The sequence below is a fragment of the Loxodonta africana genome, chromosome 3 (assembly GCF_030014295.1).
Source record: "Loxodonta africana isolate mLoxAfr1 chromosome 3, mLoxAfr1.hap2, whole genome shotgun sequence".
NCBI lineage: Eukaryota > Metazoa > Chordata > Mammalia > Proboscidea > Elephantidae > Loxodonta > Loxodonta africana.
The window spans coordinates 2,825,385-2,842,859 of NC_087344.1; the positions used below are offsets into that span (position 1 = coordinate 2,825,385).

General features: G+C 46.1%; 2 protein-coding genes across 14 annotated transcripts in view; both read left to right on the top strand.

Annotated features, from left to right (window-relative positions):
* LOC100659960 (zinc finger protein 883-like) overlaps positions 1 to 9,097 on the top strand; it is a 59,529-nt gene extending 50,432 nt beyond the window's left edge. For 8 of the 10 annotated variants that reach the window (XM_064280178.1, XM_064280177.1, XM_010601438.3 and 5 more), the window contains one exon: positions 235 to 9,095. In XM_064280178.1, the coding sequence (XP_064136248.1) occupies positions 235 to 2,068 (1,834 nt within the window). In that variant the 3' untranslated portion in view covers positions 2,069 to 9,095. Of the gene's footprint in view, positions 1 to 234 lie in introns of all 10 variants that reach the window. The other 2 variants (XM_023541219.2, XM_023541217.2) reach the window with 1 other exon arrangement.
* The window catches only part of LOC104847125 (zinc finger protein OZF-like), a 181,325-nt gene that overhangs the window by 109,871 nt on the left and 53,979 nt on the right, over positions 1 to 17,475 (top strand). Inside the window, exon 1 of one of the 4 annotated variants that reach the window (XM_064280189.1) lies at positions 16,141 to 16,199. The exons of 1 other annotated variant lie outside the window; for it this stretch is intronic. The gene's annotated coding sequence lies outside the window, so the exon portion shown is untranslated. Of the gene's footprint in view, positions 1 to 16,140; positions 16,200 to 16,372; positions 16,446 to 17,475 lie in introns of those variants that run through there. 2 more of the 4 variants (XM_064280185.1, XM_064280190.1) reach the window with 2 other exon arrangements.

Sequence of the window (17,475 nt, forward strand, 5' to 3'; positions counted from 1 at the left end):
TCATGTAATTTCACAGCACTATATTCTCATAAATATGAATATTATTTGAAACATTTCACTTGTGTTCAATTAGAAAATTTTGTTATTTAGAAAAAATATTACACTAATGGAATTGACTTCTAGCAGATGATATAACCTATTCAACGTGAGATGATGCAGAGCAGAAGACATACACATTTACTGTGTACTGTATTTTATAACAGACTTAAGCAACATTTTGTTCTTCTTTGACAGATGGCATATAGATGAGAACCTCCATGAAAGTAAAGAACAGAAAGAAAAGGAAGGGAAAGAAGGTAATCAGTCTGGAAAACCTTTCAGCATGATTGCATGTCTTACCAGGCTCAAAAGAACTCTTCCTAGAGAAAATCTTCCTACATGGTGTGAGTGTGGAAAAGCTTTCAAGTATCATCTTTCATTTAAACATCACATCAGATCTCACCCTGGATGGGATACCTTTCAGTGTAAGGAATGTGAGGGGGCCTGTAGTCGTTCCTCTTACCTAAACACTCATGTAAAAACTCTTCCTGTAAAGAATATTTGTAAATGTAAGGAATGTGGGATCACTTGTAGTTGTTCCTCTTTCAATACACATGAAAAAACTCACAGTAGAGACAGGCCTAATGAATGTAAGGACTCTGAGAAACCCTTTGGTCAGTTTTCAGCCCTCAGTGAACATAAACAAATTGAAAGTGGGAGGCAACACTGTGATCCTAACGAAGATGTGAATACCTTTACTTCTACCTCATCCCTCAGTAAACATATTAGTATTTACAGGGGAGGGAGGCCTTACAAATGTAAGGAGTGTGGGAAAGCATTTAGTAAGTCCTCAAAGCTGACTAGCCATATAAGAACTCACAATGGAGCGCAGCCTTATGAATGTAAGGACTGTGGGAAAGCCTTTAATTGTGCCTCATACCTAACTACACATGTAAGAACTCACAGTGGTGAGAGGCCTTATAAATGTAAGGAATGTGGGAAAGCCTTACGTTATTCCTCATCCTTCAGTAAACATAAAAGAACTCACAGTGGAGAGAGACCATATGAATGTAAGGAATGTGGGAAAGCCTTTAGTTGTGCTTCACACCTCACTACACATTTAAGAACTCACAGTGGAGAGAGACCTTACAAATGTAAGGAATGTGGGAAAGCCTTTAGTTGTTCCTCATCCCTCACAACACATACAAGAACTCACAGCGGAGAAAGGCCTTACGGATGTAAGGATTGTGGAAAAGCCTTTAGGCAGTCTTCAAACCTATTGAATCATATTAGAACTCACAGTGGTGAGCGGCCTTATGAATGTAAGGAATGTGGCAGAGCCTTTAGCCAGTCCTCACACCTGATCAATCATATAAGAACTCACAATGGAGAACGGCTTTATGAATGTAAGGAATGTAGAAAAACCTTTAGCCAGTCCTCACATCTGATCAACCATATAAGAACTCACAGTGGAGAGTGGCCTTACGATTGTAAGAAATGTGGAAAATCTTTTTGTGATTTCTCAAGCTTCAGTAGACATATAAGAACTCACAGTGGAGAGAGGCCTTACAAATGTAAGGAATGTGGAAAAGCCTTTACACAGTCCTCATCTCTCACTCAACATAAAAGAACTCACAGTGGAGAGCGACCTTATGAATGTAAGGAATGTGGGAAAACATTTAGTCGGATCTCAAACCTCACCAGACATGTAAGAACTCACAGAGGAGAGAGGCCTTATGAGTGTAAAGAATGTGGGAAAGCCTTTAGTTGGCGCTCAGCCCTCACTAGGCATATAAAAACTCACAGTGGAGAGAGACCTTACGAATGTAAGGAATGTGGGAAAGCATTTATCCGCTCTTCAGCCCTCACTACACATACAAGAATTCACAGTGGAGACAGGCCTTATGAATGTAAGGAATGTGGGAAAGCATTTAGCCAGTCCTCATCTCTCACTACACATATAAGAACTCACAGTGGAGAGAGACCTTATGAATGTAAGGAATGTGGGAAATCCTTTAGGCACGCCTCCTCTTTCACTCACCATATAAGGACTCACGGTGGAGAGAGGCGTTACGAATCTAAGGAATGAGGGAACATCTTCAGTTCTCTCTGCCATTTGAAAACTTGAGAAAGTATACTGAGGAGAAATATATATTGCATATATGACAAGGGGTCCTTCGGTGTGCGTCCTTCCTTCGGACCTCTATAATACCTCACACACTGTAGAGACTGGGACTAGAAGCAAAGAACATCTTCGTTTGTAGCGTGTGATTTTGGATGAGTATCAAAATGGTAATTTGTTTCTGTTATATTAAAGCAGTATGTTCCTGATGGAGAAAAATTGGATTTTAACAAATTTGGAATGAAAAGCAAAAATCACTCATTATTCCACCACTCATTATTTTGGGTATTTTCTTTTAGCCTCCTTTGTATGTAAAGCAGTCATTTCCTAAGAAATCTGCATTATATATCGTGTGTAGTGTTGCACTTAACTTTTTTTCATTGCTTTTTTTAATCTTCCACAACTGTTATGATCCTTACTTTACTAATGGGAAAACTGTACAAAAAATTTTAACCCACATTTCACAAAAATGTCTCTGTCAAATGGCATTATAAGAATGAGAATTTTCATTGGAAGAGGGCTCACATTGAGGATATGTGGAGATTGTGAACCTGCACAGACCTACAACCTGATCTAGATGCAGTGGAACATGTGTCCAACACAACAGAACTCGTATTTGAAAGTCCTACTTTTGGTAATTTTGTGGTTCGAGGAAAGTGCACTAGGCAAGGAGTTGAGGCTGTAGTTGCTGAACTGGGCTGGACTGGTGGCTGTTTCTCCACCTGGGGTGCAAACCTCCTACGAGGCCTGGAGCTCTTCTGCCCCACCGTTAACTGAGATCTTCCTCCTTGACTTCTCATGTAAGTAGCTGGGTAAATGGTGGCTGTAGGTAGCAAAAGCCTTCAAACTGGACCTCCCATTGGCCCAAATGCCCTTTCAGAATCATTTTTTTGGAAATCCTTAGGCACCATAATGTTATACTTTGATGATAGTGCTATATTGTGGAAATAGCGAAACAAGAGAAATGGTGTCAGTGTCCAGTGGGAAGGGAGTTTTTAGATAAATGCCAGGCTACACGTCAAAGTGTTGTACTGCACTAAATGAATTTCTTCAGAAAAATTCAGTCCACAGAGGTAAAGCACTCATACTTGAACGTGTGATACATTGGGTATAAGATATTGTGTACGTGACGGCCATTTTATGCAAAATGTGTATATACAGACAAATCACCTTGTAGAGATTGTCCTAAAGGTGACACGAAGTAATTTCCTTAGTCGTATAACTAGTAGCACAATGTAAGTATAAAACAGCTCCATCTCTCATCCAAAAAATTGCTGGTGTTCCCACTTCTCAGTCATAAATCTGTGGCACTTATGCGTGTACGCATCATGCTGTATGTGTGTTTTAGATTCTGGGCCCTGTCATTTAGCGTGAATGGATTTTGTATTCGTCCATGCAGGTGAACTTACGGACAGTTTGTTCTTTTTTACTGCTTTGTAGCATGTTGTTGCATAGCCCTACCACAGTTTGTATATTCATCAGGTTAAGAGTATTTGAATTTCCACTTTTTAGTTCTTTCACTTTTTAAATAAATCTGTTATAAACATTGATGCAGTGGGTTTATGTGAACATAAAGTTTCATTTTTCTCCTTTATGCCTCTGTGAGTGGGGTTGGTGTGTTATGGTGGATGTATGATTACCTTCATAAGAAGCACCCAGTCTGTTTCTCAGAGGGGCTGTGTCACTTTATATTCAGTCATCAGTGTATAATTCCCGTTGCTGCTGGGAACTGGAGAGTGTGCTTCTAGAGCCGTAAAACACTTCTTTTTGCCTCTGTTTTCAGAGGAGGGATTTGGGTTGGCTGCTCACCTGATAAGCATTCTCACATTTGTGAGGATAGTACATGGTAGGTAGCACCTGGATTAGTCCCTTCCTCCTGCAGTGTCCTTCATTGTCCTCCATACTCTGATAACTGGCAGAAGAGAAATATAAAGCACAGCTTGTTTATCACAGATAGGTAAAAACCGGGTGTCTACAGCAGAAGCAATAAACTGACAACCAGGACGATGCTCAATACGTGGCTTTTTGTTAGTCTTTTGTCAGTGATAAATCAGGACCCAGCAATGCCAAAGGTTCTGTTTTGGTGCCCAACCTGTTCTCATGGAAACTTAAAGTGTCCCTATCTGTGTCTGTCTGCCTCGCCTACTAACTGTAAATATCTTCTCTGACACCAGCCCACTGAAAATGCAACTCTTCTAACTCCAATCAACTGGAGCAACGCCTAATCTAACAGGTGAGAGGGCACAGTTCTAGAATGCCACATGTGCCCAAGATTGTAGGCACCTACCTAAAATTTTGGGGCTCCTGGAGTCACCCAGGCTTCCAACTCACTGAAATTTGGATGTTCCCCTACCCCCTCAAGTCCAATAATTTGCTAAAATGATGCAGAATGTAAGAAGCACTGTACTTACAGTTTTAACAGCAAAATGGATAGAAATAAGGACCAGCATAAAGCAGAGCTGCATGTGGTGAGATTTGGCAGAATGTAAATGCAGAGTTCCCGTGTCTCATGCATACCTACTTCCCCCCTCCCTTCTATGGGTATGCCTCAAAGATACAGAGGGTTCCAGACCACAGCAATAAAGAAAGTACTGCAATAGAGTGAGTCACACAAATTTTTTTGTTTGCCAGTGCATGTAAAGATTAGGTTTACACTATACTGTAGTCTGTACAATAGCATTAAGCCTAAGAAGAAACAATGTACATACCTTAATGAAGACATACTTTATTGCTAAGAAATGCTCACCATCATCTGAGCCTTCACAGTGTTGTAATCTTTTTTGCTGTTATAGGTTGTTGCCTCAATGTCAGTGGCTACTCAATGATCAGGGTAGTGGTTCCCGAAGCTTGCGGTGGCCGTGGCAGTCACTTAAAATAATACAACAATGAAGTTTGCCACATCAGTTGACTTTTTCTTTCACAAAAGATTTCTCTATAGAATGCGATCCTGTTTGATAGCATTTTTACCCACAGTAGAACTTCTTTCAAAATTGGAGCCAGTCCTCTAAAACCCTGCAGCTGCTTTAACAACTAAGTTTATATGATATTCTAAATCCTTTGTTGTTATTTCAGCAGTGTTCACAGCATCTTCACCAGGAATAGATTCTATCTCAAGAAACTTTCTTTGCTTATCCGTAAAAAGCTACTTTTCACCCGTTAAAGTTTTATCATGACATTTCAGCAGTTCAGTCACATCTTCAGGCTCCATTTCTAACTTTAGTTCTGCTATTTCCACCACAAGTACAGTTACTTCCTCTGTTGAAATCTTGAACCCCTGAAAGTCATCCGTGAGGGTTGGAATCAACTTCTTCCAAATTCCTGTTGATATTTTGATCTCCTCCCATGAATCAGGACTGTTATAAATGGCATCTAGAATGGAGCTTTCTTTCCCAAAGGTTTTTAGTTTTACCCACATCCAACAGAGCAATTGCTGTCAATGGCAGCTATAGCCTTACAAAATCTATTTCTTAGTAAAACGTAAACGTTGGAATTACTCCTTGATCCACAAGCTGCAGAATGGATGTGTGTTAGCAGGTGTGAAAACAACATTGATTTTGTACCTCTCCATCAGAGCTCTTGGGTGACCAGGTGCATGGTCAATGAGAGTACTATTTTCAAAAGAGTCTTTTTCTAAATGGTAGGTCTCAACAATGACCTTAAAATACTCAGTAAACCATGTTGTAAGTAGATGTGCTGTCATACAGGCTTTGTTGTTCCATGTGTAAAACACAGGCAGGGTAGATGTAGTGTAATTGTTAAGGGCCCTAGGGTTTTTGGAATGGTAAATGAGCATTGCCTTCAAGTTAAGGTCAACAATGGTATTAGCCCCTAACAAGAGAGTCACCTTGTCCCTTGAAGCCAGGCATTGAGTCCTGTCTAGCTATGAAAGTCCTAGATAGCCTCTTCTTCCAATATGAGACTGTTTCACCTTTATTGAAAATCTGTTGTTTACTGTGCCTACCTTCATCAATTATCTCAGCTAGCTTTTCTGGGTAACTTGCTGCAGCTCCTCCATCAGATCTTCCTCACCTTGCACTTTTATGTAATGGAGACAGCTGCTTTCCTTCATGAACCAACGTCTGCTAGCGTCAGACTTTTCTTCTGCAGCCAGTTCATCTCTCGCAGCCTTCATAGAATTGAGGAGAGTTAGGGACTCGCTCTGGATTACGCTTTGGTTTAAGAGAATATCGTGACTGGTTTGACCTTCTATCGAGACCACTAAAACGTTCTGCACATCAATAATACGCCTGTTTTGTTTTCTTAATCATTCATGTGTACGCTGGAGTGTTGTCGTTGTTAGGTGCCGTCGAGTCAGTTCCGACTCGTAGCGACCCTGTGCACAACAGAACGAAACACTGCCTGGTCCTGTGCCATCCTTACAGTCGTTGTTGTGTTTGAGCTCATCGTTGCAGCCACTGTGTCAGTCCACCTCATTGAGGGTCTTCCTCTTTTCCGCTGACCCTGTACTCTGCCAAGCATGATGTCCTTCTCCAAGGACTGATCCCTCCTGACAACATGTCCAAAGTATGTAAGATGCAGTCTCGCCATCCTTGCTTCTAAGGAGCATTCTGGTGTACTTCTAAGACAGATTTGTTCGAACAAACATAGCAACGATTGTGAGAATGGTGCCCACTGGGTAGTGTTTCATTCTGCTGGACGTAGAGTCACTTTGAGTCGGAACCGACTAAAGAACACCTAACAACAACAGTAGAAAAAGCCTAGATTACCTTTAAGAGTCTGTTGGTGGGATTGTGGACATCAAAAACAATTCTAGTGAGGTGTCAAAAGGAAGTGAGGAGAGTGGTAACACCGGAGACTGCGGAGACATCTAGATGCAGCAACAGAGCAATGGCAGCAGCAGAACCAGGAGACCTGTGTGAGAGCACAGGAGCTAATCCATGAAATCAGAGAGCTGAGTGCCTTCTGGCAGGAGGCGTCCTGGTGGAGTGGGGGGCCTAACAGCACTTATCGATGGAGCTAGGCTTGCGGACCTACGGAGAAAGAGCTGAGTTCCTTCCAGCAAAGGTTTACCGACAGAGTGTGGTGCTTCCAGGCACTTATCATTACAGCTAAAGAGTTGGCAAAGAGCCCTGTAGGGCCAAGAAACCAAGCAAACAGGAAGCAGAACCCGAGGCACAAGGACCACAGGAAGGAGACCTGCCTCAATTCAGAGTATGGCCACAACCTCTGGTTTATCAAAGAGTTGAACAACAGCCTGCTTGGTCCCAAAGGATGGGGCATCACCTCCTAGATTTCAAAGAGTCAGATCGTCACCAACTCAGTTCAGGAGTGTGGGGCTTCCTTTCACAAGTGCCAGGGGAATGGGGCTGGTTCTGCTGCCCAAAGTTGAGGGACAGGACTCCCATGTCCAAGGGGCAGAAGAACGGGGTCTGCCACGGCCAAGGAAGTGGGGTTGCCATTCAGATAGACTAGGAGAATGGGACAGCCCAAAACCAAGAGAGTAGAGTAGCCATTTCAGTGGGTCTGGAAGGTGAAGCTGAAGTCGAGGGCCAAGGGACCTCCACCCAGGTTTCAGAGAGTGCGACCAGCCAGAGTCTGGAATGCAGGGCTATTGCCTAAGTAGTCTTAGCGAATAGATTATTATTTTCAAGCCTTGAGAGTTAATGTAATGTGTTCTGCTGACTTCCTTGGTGCCTGTTACCCCTTCTTTCCCTCCCGTTTCTCACATTTGTAATGCAAGTCCCCACCTTGGGCCTGTTAGACCATTGTGCTTTGTAGCCGATAACTTGTATTCTAGATTTCACAGATGAAGAGGAGTTGTGCCCCTGGATGGAATTTGCACTTGGTGTTGATGTCAGTCTTTTGGGATGATATGATGGGGTGAATGTGTTTCACATGTGGCAAGGACATGAATTTTAGGGGGACAAAGTGTGGAATGTTAGGATTGACTTCTGTCCCCCAAAATGTGCATCACCTTGTCTAGACCATGATTGCCAGTATTGTGTGGCTTTCCACCATTTTGTCATCTAATGAGATTATCCTATGTGTTGTAAATCCTAACCTCTGTGATCTTAATGAGGTGAATTCGAGGCAGTTACCTTAATGAGGCAGGATTCAATCTACAGGATTAGGTTGTATCTTGAGTCAATCTCTTTTGAGATATAAAAAAGAGAATCAAGCAGAGAAGAGAGGAACCTTCTACCACCAAGAAGATGAGTGGGAAGCACAGTGCATCCTTTTGACTACGGGCCCCTGCGCTGAGAAGCTCTTAGGCCAGGGGAAGATGAACAACAAGGACCTTCCCCCACAGCTGACAAAGAAAGCCTTGCCTTAGAACTGGCACCTTGGATTTAGAGGTACACCCCTCCTAAACTGTGAGAGAATAAATCGAGCTTTGTTAAAGCCATCCACTTTGGGTATTTCTCTTAGTGTAGCACTTGATTTCTAAGATGGGTACTGTTGGTTCTTGATGATGTGCTACCTCCTGAAATCAGTGAACATTGACCAATTCTTTTTGGTATGGTGACTCTGTATATTCTTTCCATCTTTTTTTGATACTTCTTTGATCATTCAATATTTTGCCCATGTTAGGTGCCGTCGAGTCAGCTCCAACTCATAATGACCCTATGTACAACAGAACAAAACATGGCCCAGTCTTCTGCCTTCCTCACAGTGGTTATGCCTGAGCCCTTTGTTGTAGACACTGTGTCAATCCAGTGTTTTTCACTGACCCTCTTCTTTACCAAGCATGATGTCTTTCTTCATAGACTGGTTCCTCCTGATTAAACGTCCAAAGTATGTGAGACGAAATCTTGCCATCCTTGCTTCTGTAGGGCATTTTGGCTGTACTTCTTCCAAGACAGATTTGTTTGTTCTTCTGGCAGTCCATGATAGTCAATATTCTTCCAACACCATTATTCAAAGATACCAATTCTTCCTCAGTCGTCTTTATTTATTCCTCAGCTTTTGCATGCATATGAGGTAATTGAAAACACTGTGGCTTGGGTCAGGTGCACTTTGGTCCTTAAAGTCACATTTTTTTAAAACACTTTAAAGAGATCTTTTGCCACAGATTTGCCCAATTCAATGGATAGTTTGATTTCTTGAATGCTGTTTCCATGGGCATTGATAGTAGATTCAGTAAAATGAACTACTTGACAACTACAATTTTTTTTTTTTTTTACCATGATGTTGCTTATCTATTGTCAATATTTTTGTTTTTGTTACATCAGGGTATAATCCATACTGAAGGCAGAAGTCTTTGATCTTCATCAGTAAGTGTTTCAAATCCTCTTCACTTTCAACAAGCAAGGTTGTGGCTCCTGTTTATCACAGGTGATGCCGTGTTCTTCATATAGTCCAAGGTCTCTGATTATTTGCTCATCATACAGATTGAATAAGTATGGGGAAAGGATACAACCCTGACACATACTTTTCCTGACTTAAAACCACACAGTATCCTCCTTACTCTTTTAGAACAGCTGCCTTGTGGCCTATGTGTAGGTTCCACCTGAGCACAATTAAGTGCTCTGGAATTCCCATATTTTGCAATCTTATCCATTATTTGTTATGATGCACCCAGCCTAATAGCTTTGCATAGTCAATAAAACACAGGTAAACATCTTTATGGTATTCCCTGCTTTCAGGCAAGATAAATGTGACATGAGCAATGATACCCCTTGTTTCACGTCCTCCTCTGAATCTCGCTTGGATTTCTGGCAATTCGTGGAAAATGTATTGCTGCAACCCCTTTCAAATGATCTTCAGCCAGCTTTTATATCTGTGTGAAATTAATAAAATTGGTAATTTCTGCTTTCTGTTGGATAACCTTTCTTTGGAATAGGCACAAACATGGATCTCTTCCAGCATTACCCCACAGTCCACCCCTGCATACCCTCCTATTGTCCTTACAATCTTACCGCCCCCTCTTCCGCAATAGCCCTCGGACTTGGTATGCAGAGGAGCTTTGCAAAGCCAGACCACATTCTCAGTATAACCAGCAACACAGGAAAAGACATAGTAGTGAGAGTCCCAATGTTACCCAGAAGCCTGTGCGCCAGGCGGACGGGAGGGATTGCAGCCAGCTGGAGACAGGGTCAGCAGCGTCATGTTTGATAGAAGTGTGGTGTTGCTGCAAGTCCTACAGAGCCAAAGACGCATTTTTAGAGGCATCAAGGGGTATATGTGCAACATTCAGTTTTCATCATAGCACAGGTGCAACCCTAGGTGGCAGTCAGGATGTCAAGGGCCATCCTACTCTGAAGGATGACCTTCCGTATTTGTTGAGCCTCCACATGCAGAAGGGTGTTAGCCCACCTAGTGTTGTTAAGTGCAGCTGTAGTGTGTCTGGCTATCACCTTTACCTGCTACACCACATCTATAGTGGTGGCCTGGGGCAAGAACAGGGACAAGGGGCAAAACCACCATGATGTGCACTGGTATCTGTGCTGGGCCGTTACAGTTTGCCAATTGCTGGGAACATGTGGGAAGGTGGTGTAAATACTAGCAGCTATGTACAGCCACCCTCAGGTGCAGCGCCTCACCCAGTTGTAGGGCAGTTATGGCCACCCATGCAAGCCACGTGTCCAAAGCCACCCCTTGGATGATGGACATACCCCTGCCTGTGGACTTTGCTTTTGCTTCCCTAACCAACTATTGGCAACAACTAGCAGGGTTCTAGCACACTGTTGTCGGGGGTCCAACTCATCACCCTGAGGGGGCGAGAGATATTAGTCCCATTCTGACACTCCCAGCGAAGGGGAATTGGCCCTTTATAAAGACTGGTTTCCACTTGCAGTAGGGCATTATACACTGTGTATGACTGTTTCTCCAACATGCTGTACCTCTCTTCTGCTCCTCACCACAACTGGGACCAAAATCCCAGTGACACTCTCTCGTGGCTACGGTCCAATTTGCATGGCTGACTTTGTATTAACACTCCTAAAGCGTCTAAAGCCTGTATTTGTTTTGCAGCAACCTTTGCCTGCTGGAAGGCTTCCTCTTCCTTCGTCTCTCAGTCCCACACTGCTCCTTTTTTCACATTCTCTGTCTCTCTTCTTATGGGCTCACTTTCTAGAACTCTCCCCAGCTTCACCTGTCTCTCTCTCATTTCTCTTCCCCTCTAGCTCCCTATATCACTTTCTCATCCAATCTTTTTGTTTCTTTCTCCTTCAGTCTCACTTCTTTTTTCACTAACCTATATAGGGGCCATAGGGTTTGGGCTAAATGGGGTGTCAAGGGGTCCTAGTACCCCAGGAGCCCAACAACTGCCTATAGTTGCTTCACGGTTTCTGGGCATTGGTAGGCTTGGACTTTATCTCTCACCGCTTCAGGCATCACTTTCATCTTACCGACCAGATTAACACCCAAGTACCTGACTGACAAGCCAGGCCTCTGCGTTTTTCCCTCATTCACTGCCCATCCCCGCGACTGGAGGTGCGTGACTACCTCGCCAGCTGCAGTCTGCAAAGAAGCAAAGGAGTCAGAGGTCAGCATGACATCATCAATATTGTGGAATACGGCCACCTCAGCAGGGGGAATCCACTGCTCGAGGTCGGTGGCAACCATGCCATGGCATATGGTAGGGCTATGCAGGTACCCTTGTGGCAGCACAGTGAAGGCCCACTGCCTCGCCTCACAACTGAAGGCAAACTGGTCCTGTCTGTCTGGGTGTAGAAGGGTGCTAAGAAAGCATTAGCCAAATCAAGCACAAAGTGGTAAGTGCCCAACGCCTGCCCCATTTGCCCCATCATCTCTGCGCTGTTGAGTACAGCTGCAAACAAGGGGGAGTCACCGTATTCAATTCCCAGTAGTTTACCATCATTCTCCAGGAGCTGTCCGGCTTGTGCATCGGCCAGACAGGACTATCGAAGGGGCTCTTGGCTGGTCTCAGAATCCCCACTGGGTGTAGCACCTGGCCTCAGTGATTTCTCAGTGTCTGCAAGGGAGGCAGTACTGCTTAAGGGCCATGACCAGAGCTGGGGAGTGCAACTGCACAGGGAACCATTTAGCATTACCTTGTACTACAGATTTTATGGCTCTCACTTGCAGGTAGAACTCACCGGAGGTCTGCAGCTCCAGCCGCAACAAGGTATCTCTGCCCAGAACGTATTCCAGTATTGGGGCTCTGTATACTTGGTAGGCCTTTAGGGGTAGCCTTCCAATCTGTAGCACTGGTTTAGTTTGGCGCACCCTGACAGCCCCACCCCTGTACGCATCAATAGGTGTTAGTGGCCCTTTAAACCTACCTGGGTTATCATACGTCAGGGTGCACTTTGCTCCAGTGTCTACCAGAGCCAGAACATGTTCGTTAGTGGGGGTCCAGAGTATGATCATTTCAGTGTGTGGCCTCTGGCCCCCTGTCACCCAGCAGATGGTTTCCCGCACCTGTGGTGCACCTTGGCCACACCTCTAGTCTAGGGGTGAGGGAAATTCCCACCCCTTGGCAGAGGGAGCCATAGGCTTGGCCTCCTCTTGTGGGCTCTGGTCAGTGCCTTTGTGGAACCCAGATCTTTTGTCAGGAACAATTTTACACCAAAGACGCACATTTTATAGAATAGATAGTTTGATCAAACATACGGCACAAATAAGAAATGCCCTTGCAGGGAACTGCTGCACTGAGACCCCAGACTGCTTGTCTGAGATGCATGGTCCAGGCTGGGGTTGTCTCGTCCCCTCCCATCAGCCATTTAAACCTGTCCATTGAAGTGCTCCTTTGCCCCTACGTCTTGGGGTGATAAAGAGTGTGACGAGTTCATTGAAGATCCAGTGGAAGCCTCTATATGGGATAAAATGCCCTGATATGACTTGCCTGCTGAGAACACCCTGGCCTGTTGGCTCGGGAATCTGTCCCTGCACAGGTTTAGTCTTGGCCAGGGTCTTGTAGGCAGGTCAGATTTTCTGTGTTGTCCAGCGTTTTCTGATGGCAGTGGCAGTCCATGTATGTAGGCCCCGTCTAGGATGGTGTGTGAATCTCCATGGATGGTTCTCTCTTACATCCAGGAGGTGGTCGACTGCACATCTCTTCACCCTGGAGCAGACAATGCTTCAGCCTCTGCAGTCAGCTGGTAAGACCGGTCTGCTCGTTGGCTGTTTTCCACTCTCAGCACAGGGGCTTTTCTGATGACTATCCACACAAGTAACAAAAGTTTCTCAGGAGCAGAACTGCTTTTGTTATTTATTTCGTCCAGATGTCTCATCTCTGTAGGGGATTGCTTTATATGTCAGTCCGAGGGTTTTCAGTGGCCAGATTGAATGGCCAGGCTGTTAGCTATAGCCCATGTCACAGTTTCCTCGTGCCCCTCTAAAAATGGCCCTAACTGCAGCAATTCCCATCAGGACTTGGAGGCAAAAGTCTACAAAGGTGTGCATTAATACATCGACATCATCAGTACCTGCAGTAAGGAGTTGTAGGGGCTCCAAGGGACTTCTCCATAGTCAGGCTGGGGTAAGTGTCTCAGTGAGAGTGACCTCAGACCCAAAGTATACCTCACTGGACTTTAATTTTAACACAAGGCCTTTGCTCCTCGTTGGTAACAGAGGAATTAGGCTTAATCCTCAATCTTAATTATTTCTGAAAGATCTGGGAAAAGTTGGCAGAGCCCTCACTCATTTATGGGGCCACACCTCCATCACACCAAGTGCAAGCATGGGTCCAGCCCACTTACCTGGTAACCTGGAGGTGGGCCCCCTCTTTTAGTTTTCCCCTTACCATTGCAGCTACAGCTAGGTTGCTGTTCAGTTACCTTGGTGGGGGCAGCTGTCAGAGAATTCTGAGGTCTCTTCAAGGTCGCTCAACACGAGCTATCCTGACGGGCTTTTTACTCCTGTTTTTTCTTTTTTCCCTGCTGTTTTAACTCTTGCTTTGCACTGGGTGTTACAGGGCGTTCTGAGCGCCAGAGACCTGTTTATCCCCTCCAAGTAGCTCCAGTCCCATGCTCTACCGATTGAGCTAGCCAGGCTTGGCTGGCCACCCCAGGATTTCTCCCACAGAAAAGCATACGGGCCAGACCTCCCCACATAGAGGTCGTTGGCCACCCCAGGATGTCCCCCGAAAATGCCTCTTGCATCTGCAAACGGGGCACTAATGTTTCAGTGGAGGAGGAGTATGCTGCCCGCAAACCCTCCAGTTGCAGCTCTGCTTCCAGCTGCCTAGTTAGGGCCCTAGCGGCTGGCTCCGCATCGGACGCCCCTCTCAGCGCTGCCAGTAGAAGCCACCCCACACAAGCCGCCTCAGCATGGCCATCTGGCTTTCGCTTTGGGGACTCCAGCTGACACAGCATATCTTCAATGCCCTTAGGCATTTCTGGAGCGTCCCCGTACTCATGCGGTGGGATCCAGGTATCCATAGCCACGACCCCCCCTCCCCGCCACATACATGGAGGACAGGGGCCATCCAGGGATTCCTACCATCAAGGTCCCTCTCCCTGCCATATGTCCAGCACTCATGGAGGTTTCCTCAGTCTCCTGGCTGGCTTGCCAATTGTTGGATAACAACCCAATGGCACCTGAACCCAAGGTTAGCTGCATCTCCAAGAGACCTAGGAAAGACTCTGGAACCAGTGATCATGACATATGTATGGTTTATTTGGGAAGCTTACTTATGGGACCGTGGTTCAGGGCGGCAGCTGGACCAGTTAAGCACCCCGCAACCACCTAGCAAGGGACGGCAGCTGGACCAGTTCAGTGCTCTGCAACCACCTAGCAAGGAACCCAACCTTATGTACCACTCCAGCTAGGACCAAGGCTCGTTGTTTTTCTCCCACGTTCTTGGGCAGTCTGTGTTCCCAGGGACTTCACGCCCAGGCCCAGATGTTTTCCTTCCTGTTGCTAAGGCATTCCTCATGCTTGGGCGCTGGCCCAGTCATGCCACTCCCACCGTTGTACCTTAGCCTGAGTCCATCCTGAATTCATCCCCAGCATGCTTCGGGGAAGAGCAAAGCTGATTCCATTAGGAGGTATGCATATAGCTGAATAGCATTACCTTACAGCCTTCCATTTTCTTTTGATGGTTCCTGAGTTGTTCAATGTTTTGCCTACAGTATCCTTCAAGAGAAGCAGATGGTGTGACTTCGTCTCACATTCTTCAAGGATGATATCAGGAGGGACCAGTCCCCGGAGAAGGATATCATGCATGGTAGAGGGTCAGCAAAAAAGAGGAAGACCCTCAACCACATGGAGTGACACAGTGGCTGCAATAATGGGCTCAAGCATAACGACAATGTTTTAATATTCCAACTCAAGGCTTGAATTTTCTCTTCAATTCTTTCAGCTTGAGAAATGCCCAGCATGTTCTTCCCCTAGGTTTTTGCACATTTCATTGTAGTACTTTGCTTTCTCAATCTGACCTTCGAAATCATCTGTTCAGCTCTTTTACTTCATCATTTCTTCCTTTGTCTTTAGCTAGTCCATTCTAGAGAAAACTTCAGAGTCTGTTCTCACATCCATTTTGGTCTTCACTTTCTCTCTTATCTTTTTAGTGACCTTTTGCTTTCTTCATGTAGGACTTCGTTGATGTCGTCCCACAACTCATCTGGACTTTGATCATTAGTGTTCAACACATCAGACCTATTCTTGAGATGGTCTCTACATGCAGATGGAGTATAAGGAAGGTCATACTCTCATAGGACTTGTTCTAATTTTCTTCACCTTCAACTTGAACTTGCATAGGGGCAATTGGTGGTGTTTTACAGTCCTGGCCTTGTTCTGACTGATGATATTGAGCTTTTCCATCATCTGTTTCCACCACAGATGTAGTCAATTTGAATCCTTTGTATTCGCAGTGGTTAAGCAGTTGGATTCCACCAGCGGCTCTACAAGAGAAAGATGTGGCAGTGTGCTTCCGTAAAGATTACAGCCTTGGAAACCCCTGGGGCAGTTCTACTCAGTCCTGTAGGGTTGATATGAGTCAGGATTAACTAGTTGTCAACGGTGTTTGCTTTAAAGCTTTTGTTTATGGAGGATAAAGAGACAGAGACCCCAAATCCAAAGCCAAGTCCCGGACGCGCCCACCACTGGGCGGAGCCCTCTGCCTCCGCGCCGGCACCCCGCCCCTCCCGCCGAGAGCTCAGCGCAGGAAGCGGAAGTGCGCGTGCGCGGCCGGCAGCCATGATTCGCGGTCGGCCGGCTGGGGCGTGAGGTACGTCTGTGGCGCCGCCGGCGTCCGGCCTGGGCCGGTACCAGGTCCGCCGGGGGGGGGGCCCGCTGGGGTTCCGGATGGTGCCGGGCCGCGGGGCCTCCGTAGCCGGACTTGGCCTGCAGCCTCGCGCCGCCGGCGCTGCCTCTTCTCCGGGGCCTGGGCCTCGGCCGGCGGCGCAGCGAAGCGGCCGCTGTGCTCTCCCAGCCCGGCTGAGGAGTCCCGCGCCGGCCGCGTCGGGACGGCCAGGTAGGGGGGCGAGGCCTAGGTGTGTCGGGGCGTTAATAGGCGAGGCCGTGCGTGGGCGGAGACCAGGGGTGTCCGCGTCGCCGGGAGTCTGTGAGGAATGCGGGGTGACAAGCCCGGGGAGTTAGCCTGTGCGCGCCCCGCACCGGCCTCCGTCGTCCGCCTGCGTCTCCGCTGGCAAGGACTGTTGGGAAGCTCTTGGGGGTTCTCAAGGAGGCGAGGTTGTGGGGAGGCGTCTCCCCCTCCCCTGGTTTGTTAACGGGCTCTGGTGGCGCAGTGGTTACGCGCTCGTCTGCTAACTGAAAGGTCACCAGTTCTAAACCACCACCCTTTGAGCAGAGGAAAGATGGGGCAATCTGTTTCTGTCAAGATTACAGTCTTGGAAACTGTGTGGGGCAGTTGTATCCTACCAGATAGGTTTGCTGTGAGTCAGGATTGACTCCATGGCAGGGGTTTGATTTTTTAATTTTATAGGATTTTGGCATAGATAAAGTAGTAAGAAACACGAATAGAACTAGCAAGTTCATTGTGGACCATAGTTACTCCACTTTAGGTGGAAAATATTTATTGGTGGTGGTGTTAGATGCCGTCGAGTCAATTCTCACTCATACGACCCTATGTACAACAGAACAAAACCCTGCCCAATACTGTGTCATTCTGACAGTCGTCATGCTTGAGCCCATTGTTGCAACCACTGTGTAAATCCATCTCATGGAGGGTCTTCCTCTTTTTCTCAGACCCTCTGCTTTACCAAGGAAACCCTGGTAACAGTGGTTAAGAGCTATGGGTGCTAACGAAAAAGGGTCGGCAGTTTGAATCCACCAGGCGCTCCTTGGAAACTCTATGGGGCAGTTCTACTCTGTCCTGTAGGGTTGCTATGAGTCGGGATCAGGTTTGGTTTTGGTTTTCTGCTTTACCAAGCATGATGTCGTCTAGTGACTGATCCCTCCTGATAACGTGTCCAAAGTATGTGAGAGGTAGTCTTGCCATCCTTCCTTCTGAAGCACATTCTGGTTGTACTTCTTCCAAGACA